At 50.5% G+C, this 19,450-nt stretch overlaps 2 protein-coding genes and 1 non-coding gene across 4 annotated transcripts; all 3 read right to left on the bottom strand.

The window, feature by feature from the left end:
* Positions 1 to 2,131: 2,131 nt before the first annotated feature.
* On the bottom strand, positions 2,132 to 17,823 carry PTPN6 (protein tyrosine phosphatase non-receptor type 6). Of its 2 annotated transcripts, XM_050331990.1 has the most exons (16): positions 17,032 to 17,823; positions 16,734 to 16,835; positions 11,759 to 11,881; positions 11,272 to 11,466; positions 8,011 to 8,233; positions 6,818 to 6,934; positions 6,534 to 6,647; positions 6,036 to 6,132; positions 5,540 to 5,619; positions 5,298 to 5,447; positions 5,048 to 5,179; positions 4,622 to 4,776; positions 4,263 to 4,330; positions 3,731 to 3,882; positions 2,973 to 3,070; positions 2,132 to 2,850 (listed from the first exon to the last, which is right to left on the bottom strand). In XM_050331990.1, the coding sequence occupies exons 2-16, from the start codon at positions 16,745 to 16,747 to the stop codon at positions 2,742 to 2,744; spliced, it is 1,827 nt and encodes a 608-aa protein (XP_050187947.1). In that variant the 5' UTR covers positions 16,748 to 16,835; positions 17,032 to 17,823; the 3' UTR covers positions 2,132 to 2,741. The 2 variants fall into 2 exon arrangements, with proteins under 2 accessions (XP_050187947.1, XP_050187948.1); XM_050331991.1 differs by lacking the exons at positions 16,734 to 16,835; positions 17,032 to 17,823 and adding an exon at positions 12,142 to 12,443.
* Positions 17,824 to 18,106: 283 nt separating this feature from the next.
* On the bottom strand, positions 18,107 to 18,958 carry CUNH12orf57 (chromosome unknown C12orf57 homolog). The gene is made up of 3 exons (XM_050332029.1): positions 18,823 to 18,958; positions 18,504 to 18,680; positions 18,107 to 18,421 (listed from the first exon to the last, which is right to left on the bottom strand). Exons 1-3 carry the CDS (start codon positions 18,878 to 18,880, stop codon positions 18,273 to 18,275), a joined length of 384 nt encoding a protein of 127 aa, XP_050187986.1. The 5' UTR covers positions 18,881 to 18,958; the 3' UTR covers positions 18,107 to 18,272.
* Positions 18,959 to 18,990: 32 nt separating this feature from the next.
* LOC126649812 (U7 small nuclear RNA) lies at positions 18,991 to 19,051 on the bottom strand. Its single transcript, XR_007631191.1, has one exon. It is a non-coding gene; the product is annotated as a U7 small nuclear RNA (small nuclear RNA).
* Between the last annotated feature and the right edge of the window lie 399 nt (positions 19,052 to 19,450).

The following is a 19,450-nucleotide window of genomic DNA, read 5'->3' as shown; positions in this document are numbered from 1 at the left end:
GTGAGGCAGAGCACAAGATATAATCTATGGATTCTTGGTTTTAAACTTAGCAGCAGTCACAGCCATAACTAATACCCACATATTTTGACTTGCAACATCAAGGAAGCACAAATTTTTTTTAACCAGCTTTGAAAATGCATTTTCAAGTAGCCATCCTAAAGTAATCTGTGCTAGCAGTGCCTGCATAAAGCAGAGTAGACTGCTCATTTCAGTGCTGTGTTTCTTGATGTACAATCGTGAAAGTTCTTTTTCAGTCTAATTTCTCTGTAGACGGACACATTAAGTTCAGGGATTTGAACACAAATGAGGTTCTCAGGAACCTGAGCTTGCTCCACAAGATGTCCTAATTTTCAAGCTTTAGGTAGAGTTTAAGCTAATTCTTGGTATGCCTTGCTTTAGGCTGTGGCAGCTTTTCAAGAAGGGAGTTGAATCCTGCCTGTTGTAGATACCCAGGAATTTGAAGCAAAGACAGGTGTTTCCTTAGACTAGGACTTTAGTCCCCTCCCCATGACTTAGACGAGAGTATCTGGCATCACTGAGAGGTGAAACATAGTACACCTCCTTCCACGCATCTTTACTTTTGCCCATTGCTTTCCCCACTGTCCGTTTCCTGCCTCTTCCTCTGGTGGCAGCAGAATTGCAAAGCCAGCTGGTAAATGCACACCCCTGTTGGCTCACAGGGCAAGGGAAGCTGAAGTCCGGCACATGGGAAGAGGGTCTGCTTACAAAGTGTCTTTTAGCTTCCCAGTGCTTCCAAGCAAGTTTCTTGCCATATCAAATGATGGCAAGCAGTGTCCTTCCCCCCATTATATTGTGTCCTGGGTATGTGTCTTTATCCCAGGGAGCTTTCTCAGCCACGTGCTCCAGCACCAGCTGCTGAACTCAAAAATGCTCTGGCATTGTTCCTGCCTTTGCTTGCTTGAGGCAGAGGTTGCAGCTGAGGAGGGGCAGAATGTCTCCTAGCATGTGCAGGACAGCATGTGGCATTCCTTGGGGCTGTGATCTGTCTCTTGTAAATTTGCCTGTTGCCTAGGCATAGAATGAAGTTGCTTTTTCTACCAGGATGAGTTCTTTCATCTTGGAAGTATGTTATTGCTGAACCTGTGCTGTGCAGTATTGGCTTGGGGGATGCTATTCCTTGTGTTAGCGGGCCTGAAATCACTGCAGCATCCACAAAGTTTGTCCCCTTCCTTGTACACTGTCCAACCTTGCCTTGGCTCTGTTGGCACCAGATCAAAGCAGGAGACTTTGCTGAAATTGCTTAAATCACCCTACTGCCACTGCCTTGCTGAGGGGTCCCTGCTCCCTCCTGCCAAGTGCAGAGTGCGGGCATGTCCTTGGGCAGGTGACAGGGTTGCAAGGATGCAGTGCCTGCTTCCAGCTGGTTTGTACAGGCTGGCAGCTGCTTCACCTTGCCAGCTCCCAGGCAGTCACCTTGCAGGCACAATGGCAATTACCACTGTATTACAAACAGTGTGGAACAGAGTTAAGGTTCATCCCATTCCTTGTCTTTTCTACCCTTTCCCCAGTCTGGATTTGTGCTCTAAACTGAGAGGAGAGAGCCTGGTCCTAAAATCCCCACTCCAGAGCACATTCTCTGCCACCTAAGCCAGCTGCCACAGAAGGGTTCAGGTCTGCACTCCTGCTGTGTCTTTATCCAGACTCTCTCAGCATTCTCCCAAATGGTTCCGTGCTGAGTGCCATTCTAACACCACCCAGGATAGGCTCCAGCACTAAGGAACGCCCTCTGGCATTCACAGAATTATAGATATGAATCATGGTGGGAAGGGGCCTCCGGAAGCCTTTGGTCCAGGCTGCTGCTTCAAGTGGCACCTTTACCAGCACTAGGTCAGAGCAGCTGTGGCCTTGTCCGTTCAAGGATTGAAAACCCGCAAGCAAAATTTAGGTGCAAAAGCCACATCAGAGTTTGTCAGTCCCTGACAGCCACCAACACTAAAGCCTCCCAGCAGGGAGCCACCATAATTGGTCATAGCTTCTGTTCAGGAGCCTGAAGGCTATAGGAAGTCCTGAAAACTAAGCTAGAGAGGTTCTCGTAAGTCTTGCAGGTGAAATCAGGAGTACAACTACAGCCAAAAAGAGATTATAGGAAAAACCTTTTGGTACTCAGTAGTCAAACAAATACAAGTTTATTTACAAACCAACAAGAAAACGTGACCATCACATCCAATTCTGGTATATTTACAGCACCCATTTGAAGGATCAGAGTAGGAGGATTGTAGGGCAGAGGGTTGGTATTAAGGAAAGAGGAAGCTTCCTTTGAATTGCAGAGGAGCTGAGCTGAAACAGGCCAAAACCTCCATACTTTAAAAGCTGAGGCTTCAGGGAACACTAACAAGCTAAACTAACTCCCAGCAGTGGGCAGGGAGGCAGCTCCTGTGATGACCTTCCTTAGCTGTTCCTCAAGAAGCTGACACAGCAGAGGTGAGTTTGGGCCTCAGTGCTCAGGGAACAAAGGAAAGAAAGGGCCTGATTGTTTTTTTCCTGCTAATGAATGACGAGGGGGCAGTGAGAGACTTTGCTCGCCCGCACAGGCAAGGGACCGTAAAGTCAGTCAGCTGAGCTGGAAAGCAGTCTGGTTCAGGGCACTGAAAGCTGGCAGGGAAGAGAAGGGGAAGGCCTAGTTCCAGTCCCAGAGCAAGGAATGTGAAACAGGCCTGTCAGGATGTGAGCTCCAGTCCAGTCCAGGTTCAAAACCGCCATGGGGCTACCTGAAATTATGATTATTTTTTCTTTAGTGAGCCTTTCAGCTTCTTCTCTGAGGAGCGCTGTTTTCGCACCTTCTCCTCCTTTTTCCCCAAGTTCTCATAAATCGTTGATTCCTCTTTCTGCCTGTAAGACCCAGAGAAAAATAATGGAAAAAGTGAGGAAGAGGAAAAAGCCAGCCAAGCCAGCAGGCAGACTGTTGCCAGAGTGAGGCACAGCTGGGTCTCTGGTTTAGGGGAGGCTCTTACTTGGAGGGTTTTCGTGAAACCTTGGCATGTGCATTCCTCACTGCAGGGGGGTAGGAGATGTTCCCATACTCACACTCGTTTGGCTTGCCTTTCTGAGACTACAGAAGAGAAAAAACAGGCTGAGAGGAGTGTGGTCTGGGAGATGCATGTGAGGCACCATGGATGAGTTCTGGCTGTTAAGCCACGCTTTGTGCCAGGACCTCCGTGGAGGTTGGTGGATTGCTGAAGTCCCCAGGCTCAGTGCATTCTGTCTGCTGGTGTCAGAGAGGAGCAGCAGGAATGCAAACACAGCCTTGTACAGGAGGGAACAGTGGAGCAACAAATCTCTGGAGGCACTGGAATTTGCCTGAGAGTGCCAAATGTCAGCTAAAGAATATTAAACAGCGGCAGCTACTGGATGCTGCCAGAGGCCACAAGGAGAGATAAAGATGCCACTTATCAGCCAGCAGGAAAAAATCCTGCAACTGCAGAATTGGGATGTGAAAGACAAAGAAGAAAGGAGAGGGCAAAGTTTTTGCTTGTCCTAGATTGAGCTTGTAACAAAACAGTACTTGGTGGAGATGGTACTTGAGCTGCTAATGTTGTCCCCTGAACTTAAAAAGTCTCAAAAGAGGGGAACAGGGACTCAGATCTTGCTGCACCACTGTAGTCTGTGTAGGTCCCAATGTTAGCTTAAAGCTTGTGAAACAGAGCACTTGGGCTCAAAGACAACACCATGCAGTCCTAGGCTCACAGGACACTAGAGTCCCCTTTCTCACCTGGATAATTTCCAGCTTTTTCTTGGTTGCCTCTATGAACTGGCAGATGGCCATGTAGATGAACTTGTACTGGGCCTCTGTCTGCACCATCCCAGATCGCTGGGCCCTCACCATCTGGATGGTCTTCTGGATGTCAATGTCACAGTCCAGCCCTAGCAAGGAGCACCAGAAAAGCTTATGGACATGTTCACTGCCTCCTCTCTCAATTCTCTACCAAAAGCAATTATAGGGGAGATCAGTCAAGAAGTTTCTGCCTCCTTCCATATTCTTTACTCCTGTATGGACCTCCTATCTCTCCCTCCTGCTCAGCAACTTTCAAGTCTGGCTCTGGAGCAAGAGCCAAAGCTCAGGGAAGGCTACAGCCACAGTAAGTGGCAACGGTACAGAGATCCAACAGCACAACCTTCTCAGGGCTGGGGCAGGATCTCTCCTACTGATACCTGAATAATTTTCATCCTTTTGCAGCTGGACTTGAGGGCACAGCCCTACTGGGTAGGCCAGTTCACTATGATATCCTTGGGGGTCCTCTTACCCTTGGTGGAGATTGTTTCCACTATCATATCAATGACGATGATAGTCCCAGTGCGGCCAATCCCAGCACTGCAAGGAGAGGACAAGCAGAGGTCAGAGCAAAATAGCTCCTGAAACAAAAGGCATCTGCTTCTGGGGAAGGATGCAGCTCTTGTAGCAGCTGTCCAGCAATGACACAAGAGATTCAATAAGCAGAGAGTTTGGTTTGGGGGCATCAAAGAGGAAAAAGCAAATATAGGGGCTGGCATAGATTTCAGTCACAAGCCCTGGGGTACAGGCTGGAAGCAGCAGGACAGACTTTCTATATCTCACCCTAGATAAGGGACGGAGGATGCTTCAAACTCCAGCCTCTGTACCAACCTGCAATGCACCAGAATAGGCCCTGCACCTGGGATGCTCTCTTGCTTCTGGTTTATCTGGTCGAGAAAGCTGAGGACTCCTCCTGGCTCACTGGGTACACCGTGGTCAGGCCAGCTCAGGTACTGGTAGTGCCAGATCTCACGCACAGCCTTACCCTGATAATAACAAAGCACCTCATTGATGAAACTGCAACCCAGCCCTGTCCCTGGCCTCTGTCCCAGGTCTGAAGCCAAAGGGAATCTCTGTCTCCTGCACACTTCTTGGCGATTCCACCAGTGTGATTTCAGCCCAAACCAAGTGGGAACAGCAGCTCCAAGAATCACACAACAGCAGCATCACCACAGCACCCAACAGTTCCCAGCTTGAGACATACAGTGGCTGCTAGACTCACAGGCTCAATGACAGCCCTTGGTCATTCACACTCACGTTATCCTTTGGACACAGACAGAGCTGCCGCAGTTTGTATTCCAACGCATCGTGCTCTGCAGCATTCTCCACAAGGTAGGGACCATACTCCTTTGTGCTGCCCAGCTCTGGCCAGTAAGGCACACATTTGTTCTGTGTGGGCAGAGAGGGCAGGGTGAGGATGGGCAGAAGGCAGGAAAGAGGGAAAAAGCAGAGCAGTGTTTCAAGGGGAAAGAGGGCATCTCTGAGACACCTACAGACTGCTACTTACCCGCCCTTTTTCTACCTCCCGCGTCGTCATCACGATGATGCGCGTGTTCTCCTGCCACACCATTTGCCAGAAGTCATTGACTGTGGCTTCCAGGCAGCCCTGGCTTGCGATGTAGGTCTTGGTGCACTCATCTGGGCTGATCATGGTGTTCTGATTGTGGACAGGGAAAGGTCAAGAGGGCTGCAGGAGCAGGCAGGCCTTCTCCCACTCTTGGGCATAAAGTCATCTTTCATGAGTCTCACCTTGACATAGTTGGCATTGATATAGTCCGATCCAGGTATATTTGGGTCCCTTCCTTTGAGGATGACTCTGGAGTGATCAACTGTGGTGCAGTGAAAGAATGAACAGTACAATGAGATATTCTGTGTGCAGCCACAAGAAGCTCTTTCAGTGCCCCACACCACCTCGTTCCTGCTTCCCAGTGCATGCAGCATGCCCTCTATCTTCACCTGTCCCTCTCTGGGGTCAGACTAACCTCACTCCATCTTCCCATCCCTCTGCCCCTATCATGGACCATCAGAAGCTAATGAGTCTAAGGCAACCTTCCCTGCTTCCTTCAAGGACATGAAAAGGCTGTGACCTCTCTCATCATCTCTGAAATCCTCAATGCTGCACACCTCATAATCTGTTCTGGAGGACACAGCAGGCTGAGGCAGGGCCAGCGATGCCTTAGACAGCTCTTCATTGCCTGTATGTATTTGATGTAATTTTTTTTTATAGTGGAGAAGCAAGACTCACAGGGTAAGATGTTCTTGTATCGGTTCTTGCTCTTGTTTTCAGGTCTCTGACCCTCATGACGGTCAAACAGGTGCTTGGCTTCCTGTTTTTGCAAACTCTGAGAGCAGAAGAAAGAATAGTCATGACAAGATTACAATATATGACAAGGGAGGTGGGCACTTGGAGGAGACGTGGTGGTTCTGAGGGCACATGGGCATGTTTGTGTGGGAGTAGAGAAGTGAAAAGCAAACCCAAACTTGAAAAGTCCAAAATCTGTGCCCTTGCTGTCTTGGTGAATCATTCTCCCAATCCTGAAAAAGCACATTTCTACCTCACTGGGTTCACTTAAAGATGACATTCACTCCCCAGGAGAACAGGTTCCAAACAGACACTTCTTTCAGAGATAAATTGACAAGACATATGAGAAGTCTGTGTATAGGAAGAAATTGAGGATGGAGAATGAGGTGATGTACTGGGAATTCCCAAAAAGACAAATAATGTCCCCCAGCAGTTTCTTACATCAAATTCCTCCCAGAATCCAGCCTTGGATGTCTCCTCAGATAGACTCTTCTTGTTCAGTTCCTGCACTCTATTCTCAATGTCAGCAGCATTCACCCTTGTAGCATAGTAGGGCTGGGGATGGGAAAACACAGTGGGTTGGCATGAGAGAGAGAGAGAGATGGTGCTGGAGAGCAAAGTCTCCTGTGTGTGTTGTGGAGAAAAGAAGGAAAGGAACACAAAGCAGAAACAAACAGCAAGTCAGTCCCTCCAAAGGATCCCTAAAACCAGGAAACTATATTTACCTGCTTCAGGTATACAAAGGTGCCAGACATCTCTTCAATTCCAATCTTCTTGAAGTGCTCGACCAGATCTGCCAAGCTGTCAAACATTTCAGCACCTCCAACTGTGTAGCGTCCATTCTAAATGGAGGAAGAATGTCTAATGTCTCACTCATAACATTCATAGAATCATGGAATAGTTTGGGTTGGAAGTGATCTTAAAAGTCATCTATTTCCAACCCTCCTGCCATAGGCAGGGACACCTTCCATTGACCAGGTTACTCAGACCCCCATCCTGCCTGGCCTTGAACACTTCCAGGAATGGGGCATCCCCAGTTTCTCTGGGCAACCTGTTCCAGTGTCTCACCACCCTCACAGTAAAGAATTTCTTCCTAATATCTAATCTAAAGCCACCCTCTTTCTTTTTGAAGCCATTCCCCCTTGCCCTATCACTCCATGCCCTTATAAAAAGTCCCTCTCTGTCTTACTCACAATTCCCCTTTATGTACTGGAAGGGTGCTGTAAGGTTTCCCCAGAGCCTTCTCTTCTCCAGGCAAAACAGCCCCAGCTCTCTTAACCCGTCCTACAGACAAAGCTGCTAATGCTCAGGGAAAAGGCAATGCTAGGGTGCAAAGCCATGGGCACCAGCCTGCACCATCTAGAAAAGCACTTCCTCTGACAAGGGAGTCAAATGCAAGTTTGCCCTGAGAACACAGAATTCACAGCACGACAAACTGACTGTACTCTCACTGGATGGAAGCCCAGAGAAGGTACATTGCATTCAAACTTCAGTTGCTTTTTGGCCTTGAAGTCTCTTCATCCCACATGAAAGAAATAGGAGAACTTCTGACAGCCAGGTTGGCAACATTGATCAGGCTAAGTATGGAGGCCCTGCAGATACCCCTTCTTCCTGCTCCAAGAACTTCTAACTCTTTTGATGAACTCGTAATTAGGATACGAATCCTCCTCTCTCTTTTCCCACAGACTCCCTGTACCAGAGTTCCTGGTCACACTGAGCCCTGGCTCCTCCTGTGACTGAGCACCAAGCCCATGCTCACCCAGGCTGGGGCTCGGACACAAAGGACAAGAGAACAGCACTTTGATCCAAATTAAGAAACACTGCTGGTGGTAATCAAGCTGACAGGGCACATACTTCTGAGGACATGATCAGGAGAGGTCTCTTCCATTCCCCCTCCTCTTGCTCTCCCACTGCTCACCTCGCACATGATCTTGATGTGCGTGACTTTGAGCCGGGCCCCAGAGGCACTGGTAGCCCCAGCCGGTGGAGCGTCAGACCCAGGTTTAGGCTGGTCAGTGAGGACAGACAAGACAAAATCCCCGGGTTTGCTGAGGCTCTCCCGCACCAAGAATGTCCAAGGGATGGCTTTGGCCTGGAGAAGTGACTCAGCTGCAGGACCTGACAGATGCCCATGGTACCACCTAGTTAAAACAAGAGGAGAGAGGTGGAGACGCAGTAAGTGGATGGCCTTGAGCTGATGAATGAAGGAGAGTAACACTGGGAAAGGGTGAGAGAGGAAGAAAGGAAGGGGGAGACAGAGAGGAAGGAATGAGAGAAAGAAGAAAAATCAAGGGAGGAGCAGGATCTTGGGGACAGCAGATGAGACAGAAAGTAGAGAGCTGGCAAGAAGAGGACAGGGCAAGGGATGAGGTGGAAGCAGAAGGGCCCCAGGAAGTAGAATGCTGGAACCAGAGGACACAGTGGGAAAGCACCACGTGTGATCCAGTGTGTAACACACACAAGGGGGAGAGTAGTCTGTGGATTTCAGCACCTTCCAGTACTACTGGGATTCTAGCATTATTGCAGCAAGGTGCTTTGGAAACTCAAACACCAGGGGAAAAAAATAACCCCCCACTGAGTCAGAAAATCTCCCGTCAGATTTAACAGCACCCAGATGGTTGTGTTGAGATCAGATCCATCAAAGACCCGTTCCATTGACTCCTCTTTCTGCAACTCAATCACCTCTTCAATCAAAGAATAATTCCCAATCTCTGGGCACAACACACTGCAGCAATCAGCCAAACCACAGGACTGAGCACCAGCAGCCACCTGGAGCCCCTTTTCTGCTCCTGCTGTTTACACTGTTGATCTGTGTGCACATTCCTGTCCTCAGTGCAAACACCCAGTCAGCAGCTCCTTCTCTCCTCCCAGCACAAGGTGAGGAGCATCCCCATCTGACTGAGGTGCTCTCTGCCTTGTGGCAGGACTGGACCCAGGGCACAGAGGGACACAGAGTGCTGCAAATGGCACAGCTGCTGCCAAGCCCCTGCCCACCTACAAAAGGTCTCTGGGAGAGTGTGTGCCTGCCCAGTGGGATCTCACTGAACTGAGCAGTGCAGGTGAAAGTGAAGGTCACCAGAAGCAGGCTGGGACATGGGACAACCTCTCTTCCTACTGCAGGGTTCTTGGCTCTGCAGCAACTCCAGATGCGATCCAGGTTGTCTCTGTACTGGTCCTCTAGTTCTTCATGCCTGTCCCAAGCTCCACAGTCTCTTTGAACCACATCAGAAGTTCTGGGGGGCACTACTGAGCTGCCAAGCAGAGATGTGGAAGGCCACGTTCACTACAGCACTGTCCTGCTTCTACAAAACCCACGTGAAAACCGGAGCTAGAGATCCAAATTATAGAAAGTTGAAAGCTCTGGGGTGCTCTAGGCACTGAGAAGTGTTCTGAATCATCCCACTCCTCCTGATACACAATTTCTGGTGGAGCCTTTGCTGGGTCTGAACCCATCACAGCCCAAGTGCCAGCACAGCCCTGGCACTCCTACCATGGCCCCTTCACTCCTTCCCAGCTTGGTTTCAGGGAGGGGACTTGGGTCCTTCTCCTTCAGCAGGGATGAACCGGGTTGAAACAGTCCCCTCCAGTCCTGGAGCATCCCCATCCCCAGCTGCAGCCTGTGCTGGGCCCTGTGTTCAGGGGGCTTTGCAGCGTGGCTGCTGTGCCAGCCAAAGTCCGTGATCACCACAGCTATGTTTTGGCCACCTCCCCTGGGAAACAGCATTTCAAAAGCAGGTAGCTGTTGCATCAGGTTGACTTGCAGTGTTCCTGCCGCTTCCTCTCACTGCAGGTACCTCAACAAGCACCAGCCACGCTCCCTGTGTCACTGTGTCCGCTGCCACCAACGCCAAGCCAGTGTTTCAGGGCTGTGGGAGCGGGTTTGCTGCCCATGGAGCAGCTAGCAGAGAAGGCCTGGAGTGGTACTGGTGACCTTCACACTGTAAGGAGGTTATCTGTTCCCGGGAATCAAGATGGAGTCAGGAGGCCATGCCCCAGTAACAGAAGCAGCCAGGGCATTCCTTCACCCCTAGATCTGGTCAGAGATCTGGTCATATTGCTCTACACAGTATCTAAGAACTATTCTTACAGCAAGAGGTGGCACACAGTTAGCAGCCTTGGCAAATAATTGCTGTTGATCCTTGCCCTATGCACTGAAAGAAGTAGCTGGTGACCGGCAGTCATTAATTTCTGAACCTCCTTCCAAAGAAGTGTTCAGCTACCATGTGCTCAGATGCCACCTGGGAATCAGCTGACCTCTCCTGCTCCTCAGAGAGGTCTCCAGGCCTTCCCTCCACAGGTAGGATGGAGTTAATGGGTCCCATTACCCCCTCCCTTCCCCCAGCATAGCCCAGCTCTTCAAAGCCACGTGATGGAAAATCACTTGGGGAGAGAGTGAGAGGAGCTTTCGTAAGAGCCTGTGGAGGGGGGTGTGTGTTAAGTTTCCAACCGCAGAGAGGAAGGGAGGAAACTGCAGGGCCACAATGCAATGGCCTTGACTGGAAAGGACAGCCAGCAGCAGACCTGGCCCCTCTGCAGCCAGAGCAAGCTGGGGTGTACACTGATGCTTCGCCCAGGGCATCTCTGCTCCCGGCCTCCAGGTGTCTGAGGAGGACGTGCCTGAAGAGGACTTGCCCACCCCAGAGCAGGGCATGACAGCTCCCTGAGCTGCATCAAAGAGCTTAAAAGCAAAATGCAAGGGCAAAACCACCTGATTTGATTTAGGAACTTTGTATCAGAGACACATGCAAAGTGAGGACAGGAAGGAGACTAAGCAGGCTAGGAATAGCAAGGGAACATGGTCCTGCTCTCAGCTGTGTGAGTCACCTAAGGCCCAGAATAACCAAGGAGGTTTGGGGCAAGACTGAGAGCTTCCCCATAACATGTGACTCTACAGTCTGCTGCAGACCTACACCTAAGACCACAACCTTTGCTTTTAGGAACAGTGTATAAATAGCAAAGGCAACCGGAAACCAGAAGTAAAAATAGAGCCCTCTTAGGTCTGCTGTGATAGGTCAAGGTATAGCCAGGTATTCCCAGGGATGCTTCCCCCATGGATGCACAGGAAGCAGGTGACACTTTTTGCAGGACTTGCCCTAGGGACGCAGGCAGGGCAGAAAGAAGGCCACGAAACACAGAGGAGGTCTCAGCACAGACACACACTGCTTTGCTGTCCCCATACCTTTCTGTCGTGGGGTCGGAACAGTTGAGCGGGTATCGCAAGTCGATGACGGTTCCATCCTTGTCCTGCAGCGAGCCCTGTTGCTGTGTGTAATACTCCACCAGTTCGGACAAGGTAGCGAATTTCTCCCCTCCATACAGGTCATAGAAATCCCCAGTATTCTGGATGCGGATGTGGGTAACCTGATCACCAACCCTGTGGAATAAAGCACAGAGCAGTCCAATGAGGTGGTCGGAAAAGAGGCAGAAAGTGTTCTGCACTACCTCCTGCCATGGAGCCAGAGCAAACCATCCCCATGAAAGATGACTGGAAAGAGAAGCTCCTGCTGCAACTTGAAGGAGGGTCTAGAAGATGCTGGGAAGCTCAGCTTGGAAAGAACTCAAAGGAATACAGATAGGATGAAGAAGATACCACGTGACATGTGAGGATCTCAGCAATCTGTGCATATAACACTGAAAAGACAGAACTTGGTGTCCAAGTTACCTACCGGACTGAAAGAGAAAAATCACCCTGATTCTTCCGACTGGGTCTGGCCAGAAAGCTCCCATGGACACCCCGTCCCTTCAGTAAGGCTTCAGCTTCTAGCCCACTCAGGTCACGGTGAAACCACCTATCAGAGAAGATAAAAGCAAGACCAAGTGAATAAAAATGGTCAGACGCTACTGTGGAGACCTGTGGGGTGAAGAATGGTCTCTGGTCAGCATCTCTAGATGAGAGCCAGAAGCAGCATCATCCCTTCTTACCTGATACCCCCCCCAGCCTATGGAAGCTTCCTATTAGAGAAACGGTTTCCAAGGTGATCCCCACTCTGATCTGTCCTACTTCTCTGGTCCCCCTCCTTACACACACAGACTTTTCAGACCCTCTTACCTCACCATTGTGGAGGGTGAAAGAAGAGGGGGCCAAGTGGCTGCCACCAAAGAAAGTCAAAAAACACAGAGGAAAAATCAGTTTGTGCTGGCAAGAAAAGGGAAGTCGGAGGTCTCTGCCGGAGCACCCAACGCCAAGCTGTTCCTGTGCCTCTTGGGTGCTGGCCATGTATCTCTCCTGGAGTCTACTGTCCCTCCATTCAGACCCTCTCCATCCACGATTTTCTGGGTAGGTGCCTTGATGTGTGTCCCTCTGTGCAGTGCTCTTGGGCACAGGCAGGTGCAAGCCCGTGCGCAGCTGGGCACGCGCGGCTCCAGGAACAGGAAGTGCTCTGAGCCATCAACTCCCCAGCCCCAAGCTGCTTTGCACACACTTCTGCTTCTCCTTTTGTGTCTTTCCCCCCCATCCCCCCTATTATTTTTGGGCCCCTGTCTTTTTGCACACTAGGGCTGACTCTATGCATGCACCTTGGGCCCTGGCCATGCTCACAAAATTCAGTTCTGCACATCCCCTGTTTCCTTTCTTCCCCAAAATGCCAGTAAGCGACATGAGCAGTCCCAAATATCCTACATGCTCTGTACAGGCAAAAAGGAGAATCTGTGCAAATCCAGAGCTGCAGACTTAGAGGTCCAGGTTAGTGCTCTGAACACAGCGGTGCCTCCCTGAAACCATCCTGACCTGGGATAGCACTGACACGAGCAGTGGTAGCTCAAAAGGGATGGCGTGGGAAGGAGGTGGTGGTAAAGCTGCCCAGAAAGGCAGGCAGTGATCAGGACAAACAGCTACTACTTACAGAGCACTGAGAGAGCTTACTCAAGAACCTTTAAGATCCCAGTACAGCCAAAGCTGACAACCTGGACCACTAGGCAGAAAGAAGGAAAACTAGCCATTCCAGTTACCTAGCTATTTCCAGCTACAGCCCACAGCTGCCCTGTCCATAGCACTGGTTTCAAGGTCTGCAGGTCTCACAAAAGAGCTAAGCAGTGACCTAAGAGGGCAATCAAGCTGTCAAAGGAGCCTGACTTTTCCCTGGGGCAATCTCAGCTACACTGTGTGGGCAGCAGGAACAGCAAGAGCCGTGCTCATTTCAAGCACCAGCAGCTGCAGACTTCCCTGCACACCCACCAGACTGGGAAATCCTGTAAAAAGCTGAACAGGTTGCTAACTCCGACCTAGACAAAAACTTGTGGCCAAGACAGAAACTAACAACAAAGGGAAGTACAGGAGAGATGAGTGGGAAGCTAAACTTCATTGCTAGAAAGGCAACCCGGGCACCTACAACAGCTTCCTTTGAAATGCTTGTTTCACACACATGATCAGCCATGAGATGCAGGGATCCAGCTGTACTGATTTAAAACTGATACAAAAAAAACCCAAGGAGACTTTAAAGGCACAGAGACCTGTGGCTCAAAGGAACAGATTCTACACAAAGCTGTAGAAGCTGCACCCGAATCAGAGACAGTGTAGCACTGGCACAGGAAAGTATTGTGTAGAGGTAGGAGAGAAATGGCAGGAACTTCTGGAGAGAAATTGGGCAGCAGTCCCAAAAGAGAATTCCTGATTATTAGAGTATGTTGGGTCAACATGAAGCTAAGGCAGATGAAAAATAAAGCCTAGGCATCTTCACACCTTATGAACTGACTGAAGGAGAAAATCTGTCTGAGGAACTGAACATCAGTTGGACTCAGAAACAGGGAAAGAACAAATCAGCAAAGAGCCCAGATCAGAGTAGAAAGGGTGAGTTAGCACGAAACCCATGTAACTCAGTATTCCCCAGTAGGACAAGCTACAGGGTGCAGTGTAATCCCTGGTCAGTATTTGTGTGGACACAAATCCCGTTTCACATAATTTACGGGCTGAGTTTATGCTTCTGGTTGCTTGCAGCTCAGGAAAGGAATGGATGCACACAGCTGCATTGGTGTCTTTGACCTGGGCCATCTAGTTAAAAACTATCAGGGAGGAGCTCCTGCCACTAAGGGAGGGAAATATCACTGTAGAGAAGGTTGGTATCTTTGAGGTTGCTCTCCCAAATAGATGCAGCACAGAACAGCTGACTACAATTGAGCCACTAAAATACTTTCTTAATATAATTAACATGTCAAGAGATTTCAGCAAAGAGACTACTCTTACACTGTTGTTTGTCTTTCAGTACAACACAGGTGTTAGAACCTCATCTTGTAAATCCCTCATGGAGCCAAGGCACAGCTAGTGCAGGAACAAATTTGCAGGAGAAGATAAATGAAATAGCTAAGTAAAAAAGACACCCACATCTGGACTGCTGTAAACAAAGAGCCTAGAGAACAGCAAAGATGGAGGAAGCTGGGTTTATTCAGCTTGGAGAAAAGATGCTTAAGGAGGGATTTAGCATCTGTCTGAGACTACCTAAAAGGGGCTGGAGGGGTTTAGAGGTGAGTCAGATTCTTCTTTGTGGGACACAGCAAAAGGACAAGAGGCACTAGATATAACTTGAAGCAAGGGAAATTCTGAGTAGATGTCAGGAAAAATTGCACACGTGCTCCCCCCCAAGGACAGTTCAGCACTTGCCAGAAGTGCCCAGAACAGCTGAGGAACCAACCTCCACTCGGAAGATGTTCAGGACTCACCTAAGCAAGGCCCTGAGCAACTTGACCTAGGTTTGTTGTGATCAGGGGGCTGGACTATGCGATCCAGAGGTCAAAATAGTTGTTAAATAATAGAGGAAAAGGTTATATAGAGAATTTCTTTTTCCCTAAGCCTCTATTTGCAGCTATCTGTAGAGTCAACAGTCAAATCCATAACAAATTAACAAATTTAGCACCCTTTGGCAAGGAGTTCTACTGCTCAGCTACAGAAACACCCCCTCCTTTGACCTGCTTATAACCTGCTTCCTGCATCATTTTTATTAACATCTGGTTGTTGTAAAGAAACAAAAATCAGTGACTGATTCCTGTTCCTCCCCCTGCCCCCGCTCCAAACTGCTCATGGAAACAGACCCGTAACATCTGTATCGATCCTCAGCTCTTCACCAGGCTGAAGACTCAAGCCCTGCTAAGGTGTTCTTTGTACAGAACTATTCCACATCTCTGATTATCTTTGCTGTCCCTCTCTGAGATGTCTCCAAACTCTGGTTCCTTGTTTTGGAGAGAAGGGTGATGGAGGGCACAGAACTGTGGCATTCAAGATGCTGCTGAGTCATGGACAGCGATGATTTCTGATGTTCACCACAACCAAGCATTAAGCCAACATCTGCAGGGTCTTATATATACATGTATATATAATTGAAGTTTCACTCTACAGAGGTTACAACTAGTTCGCATTTTATATGTAAATTTTGAATTATTTTTCTGCATGTTTTACATAGGCCTATATGGAATTTTGCCTGCTGTTCCACTGCCCACTTGTTCACCATCATAAGGTCCTTCTGCAATTATTCAGTCAACTCCCACTCTACTATCCTCACTAACTTTCTACCATCACCCAATTTTCTCACCTCACCAAGCTGTATTCCCAGGTCACTTGGGAATATACTGAACAGTGTATATTTCTGGTTAGGCCTCTGTGATCTGGCCACTGATGACTTCCCTTTGCTGTAAAAATGGGATGTTAATTTCCATCTTCTATTTCCTATTTTCTATTAATTCTTTTCCTAAGAAAACCCTAAACTTCTTTTTTAATGCCATGGCTTCAACTTTATTTAAAGACTTTGATGAGAAAATCTTGTTAAATTCTTTAAACCCAAGGAAATTGGCCAGACCTGCCTTATCCACAAGCATGCTAGGTCCCTCAATAACTTCCAGTTTTACAGGACAGGATTTGCCTTTACAAAAGCAGATGCTGTCTCTTTCTTAAGTATCCCATTCATTGCTTTCTCTGTTATAACATCTACCCTCTTGCTCAGATGATGACTTTATTGTTCTGTGCTTTCCTTGCATTTGGGGGAATCTGATTTGGAGCCCTTTTTGAAAATGAGCATTGCATTCGCTACTTCTAATTCTCAGCCCTGAGATGATTTCAGACAGGTTTTGCTGTCCTGCACAGAACTACATTCTAGTTCAGTCTAGTTAGTGCAGAGTGAAGGTCATTTGGGCTTAGGGAACAGACCCTCTTCCTATGACTGGCTGAAGCCAGATGCTCTCCGTCAGGCTATGGGACCCCAGGACAGTGCTGGATCAGCAAGGTTGCCCAAATCCTTACCACAGAGTAATGCTAGAGCGAACCCCATTTCCTGACACCCTGCAACTGCAGTCTCCAGAGCAGAGCACCTGTTTGGACTGACCAAGAAGGTTGTATGTCCTCCTGTTTCATAAAGGGCTAGAAAGATCATAGCAAATCAAGAAATAACAAGGATTTAAAAGGTTAGACATCTGAGCTCTCTCTGTGTCCAATACACTGAGAGATGCTGCAGCTGTGGCAGAGGAACTCCAAACCCCTTACCAAAGTGAGAAGGAGCAACAGTAACAGCAATAACAATCTAAAACACTGGGAGCTCCAGTTCTCTGGCTATTAGAAGGTGGGTTTTTTTCCTTCTATGCCTAATTCGTAGTGCCAATATTTTTATTTTTCTCACCAACAACTCTTGTTTTCTAGCCCTAACTAGCATTCATAGCACTCACCCACGGGATGGCATCAGGGTCTCGTCTCTCAGATCCCCACTGATGGAGGACTGACAGGAGCTGGTGGAGGAAGCACCACAACCCTCAACCCACGGGGTCCTACTAAAAAAAATAAAGCAAGATTGGAATTACCAGGACAGTATCTTGAGATGGATTTGGGAGAGAAATCAAAGACCTTAGTAGTGGAGGGGTGGACTCGCACCCTCCCGACAGGGCTGGATGTTCATGGCGGTGAGTGCCAGGGCTCTGGAGCAGCAGCTGGCAGTGCTTGGGGGCTGCGGCACCTCCCGTGACTCACCTGATCCGCACGGGCAGAGTCCTGAACTCCGCCTGTTCCTAGGCGGACTGAGAAGAAGGTAGCTCCAGGTCAGGCAAACCTCAGGCCTCAAGCAGAGGGCTTAATTGTCACTATTTGCAAAGTGCTTCCTGGACTGCAGTTAATGAATAATCAGAGGGGTGGGGGAAGGCCAAGGCCAAGCTGGGAGAGGCAGATGGAGACGGAAGGGACCGACTGCTCTTCCTGCCTCCTATCCACTGAGCTCACGCCCTCCCTGGCTACATTCCTGCCAGGTTTGTAACCGAAAGGCACAGAAGCAGCTCTCTCATACCTGGCTCGCAGCTCCCTGCTCTCCCAGGCTGGCTCCCTCACCCCCAGCTCTGCCACTCTCCTCAAAGACCTCAACTCTTCAAAGGGCAATGGGCACATGGGGCAGGAGGCTACAAACAGACATACCTGATGTCCCTCCATTTGAATCACACTGGAAACACAGTGTCGCGCTGGAGAGAGGCTACTCCACGAGGTTAATCCCTCTGCAGTCCCAAAAAATGTGAGGTACGATTTTATATTGTTTATGTTGTTCTAATCCAGGCTGCAGCCAAATGGGGCAAGCCCAGCCCTCCCACGCTCTGCCACTCCCTGCTGCATCTCTCTGCTGCCTTTTTCACTAGGGATAATGTGCTGGATTGCACATTCAGCCAGAAAACAAGGCAGCCACAGACACCAGAGGCAGGAGTAAGTTAGCACCGACCCTGCCGGGGACAGCAGGCTCAGTGGCATCAACAGCACTTGATCATGCTTAGTGACACGTTACCTAGTATGTTTCAAACAACGCATTTGTAAATGCTCGCTCTTAAGGCCTAGCACCTCCTACTAAAAAAAAAAAAAAAAAAAAGTCTCTCTGACAGGGTTTCACACTAAGGCTCTGCACAAACCTTTTGGCAGAAGGTACTGCACACTGGGCCTTCTGGAACAACAGAGGCTCAGTGTGTCATGAGGCAGGCACTGCTGCACCTGTACCTGCCACTGCCCCAGGGAGCAGCACCCGTGCCTGGGGAGCACTGCTGAGCTCATGGTCATTCATAGAACACGGGCATTTTCAACACACGTTTTATTCACGAGCAGACACACGAGCAGGCACGAAGCATATCGTTCCCTCCAGGTCAGCATCTCCCTTGTTCGAGCGCTCCATTCCCAGGGCTGACAGGACCGCACCTTGGGAAGGAAGGCACGCGCCGGAGCAGCGGGAGAGCTCCGCGGGCTCAGGAAGCGGCAACTCCGCCGGTCCCGGCCCCATGCGGCGGCAGAGTCATGGGCGGCAGGAACATGGCCTTGAGCTTGCCCGACATGCTGGCGATCTCCGGGTCCTGCGACTCGTAGGACTTGATCAGCCGGGCGAACTTCAGGACCCCTGCAAGGAGAAGGGGGTGGGCAGGGGGCCCTCGCTGCCCCGGCGGGCCCGGAGCAACCCGCCCGGCGGGGGCGCAACCCACCTTCGCCGTCGCTGCTGAAGCCGTAGGCCTTGATCACTTCTTGCTGGATCTGGGTGGCCACGGGCAGCAGGAACTGCAGCATCTTGCCCATGTCGTTGCAGGCGTTGTCCCGAGCCTCCTCCATGCGCTGCGCGTTTTCGGGCGCCCCGAACGCCTTGATCACCTCCGCCAGCACAGCTGCAGGACACGGAGATACGGGCACTCAGCCGCCTGTCATCCCCCCGCACTCACCGCCGCGGGACACGGGCGCTCAGCCACCCGGGAGGCGGGGAGGTGCGGGGACGGGGATGAGAGCACGGAGTGACCCTGCGGCACTCACCCTTCGCCTGCTCGGCGCTCAGCGCGGCCGGGCCCGCGGTCTGCGCGGACGCCGCCATGGGGCGCGGCGAGGCGGCCGCGCCTCCCAACCCGCACCGACGGACGGCGGCACGGACTCCACGCGCGCCTGCGCAGGCCCGCCCCTCTCTGCCATTGGACCGGTGGGTGTGGCGGCTTCCCGCGAGCGCGGGAAACCTGCTGGACAAATTCTAAAAGAGCTGAAATCACTGCCGGGCATGCGCCCCGCGCCGGCCTCCATTGCGGACCGACCCGCCCCGAGGTGAGGGCGAGAGAAACGTCTCCCCCAGGCTGTCCCTCCCGATGTTCCCCAGCCCCGCCACTCCCGCCCGGCCCTCCCCGCGCTCCCACCGGCACCCACCGCCGCCGACTAACGAGCCCGGCCGCGCCGGTCGGGCTGTATGCAAATCAACAGCTTCCCATTGGCGCTGAGGTGCTTAGGCCCGCCCCTACAGGCGAAAGGGGCGTGGCTCCCGCTTACCAGCTCCTCCTCGGCTTTCCCCGCTCCCAGCCCTTCCCTGTTTTCACCGAGAATCTTATGTTACTGCCCTTCCCCTCACGGCCCCAGTGAAAAGAAATGAACACACCGGAGTCCCGTTTCTGGAAGGGTT

The sequence above is a fragment of the Myiozetetes cayanensis genome, unplaced genomic scaffold (assembly GCF_022539395.1).
Source record: "Myiozetetes cayanensis isolate MyiCay16 unplaced genomic scaffold, myiCay2020 scf5-8, whole genome shotgun sequence".
NCBI classification, from domain to species: domain Eukaryota; kingdom Metazoa; phylum Chordata; class Aves; order Passeriformes; family Tyrannidae; genus Myiozetetes; species Myiozetetes cayanensis.
The sequence above is the reverse complement of the archived record's forward strand: the minus strand, read 5'-3'. Positions and strand labels throughout refer to the sequence as shown.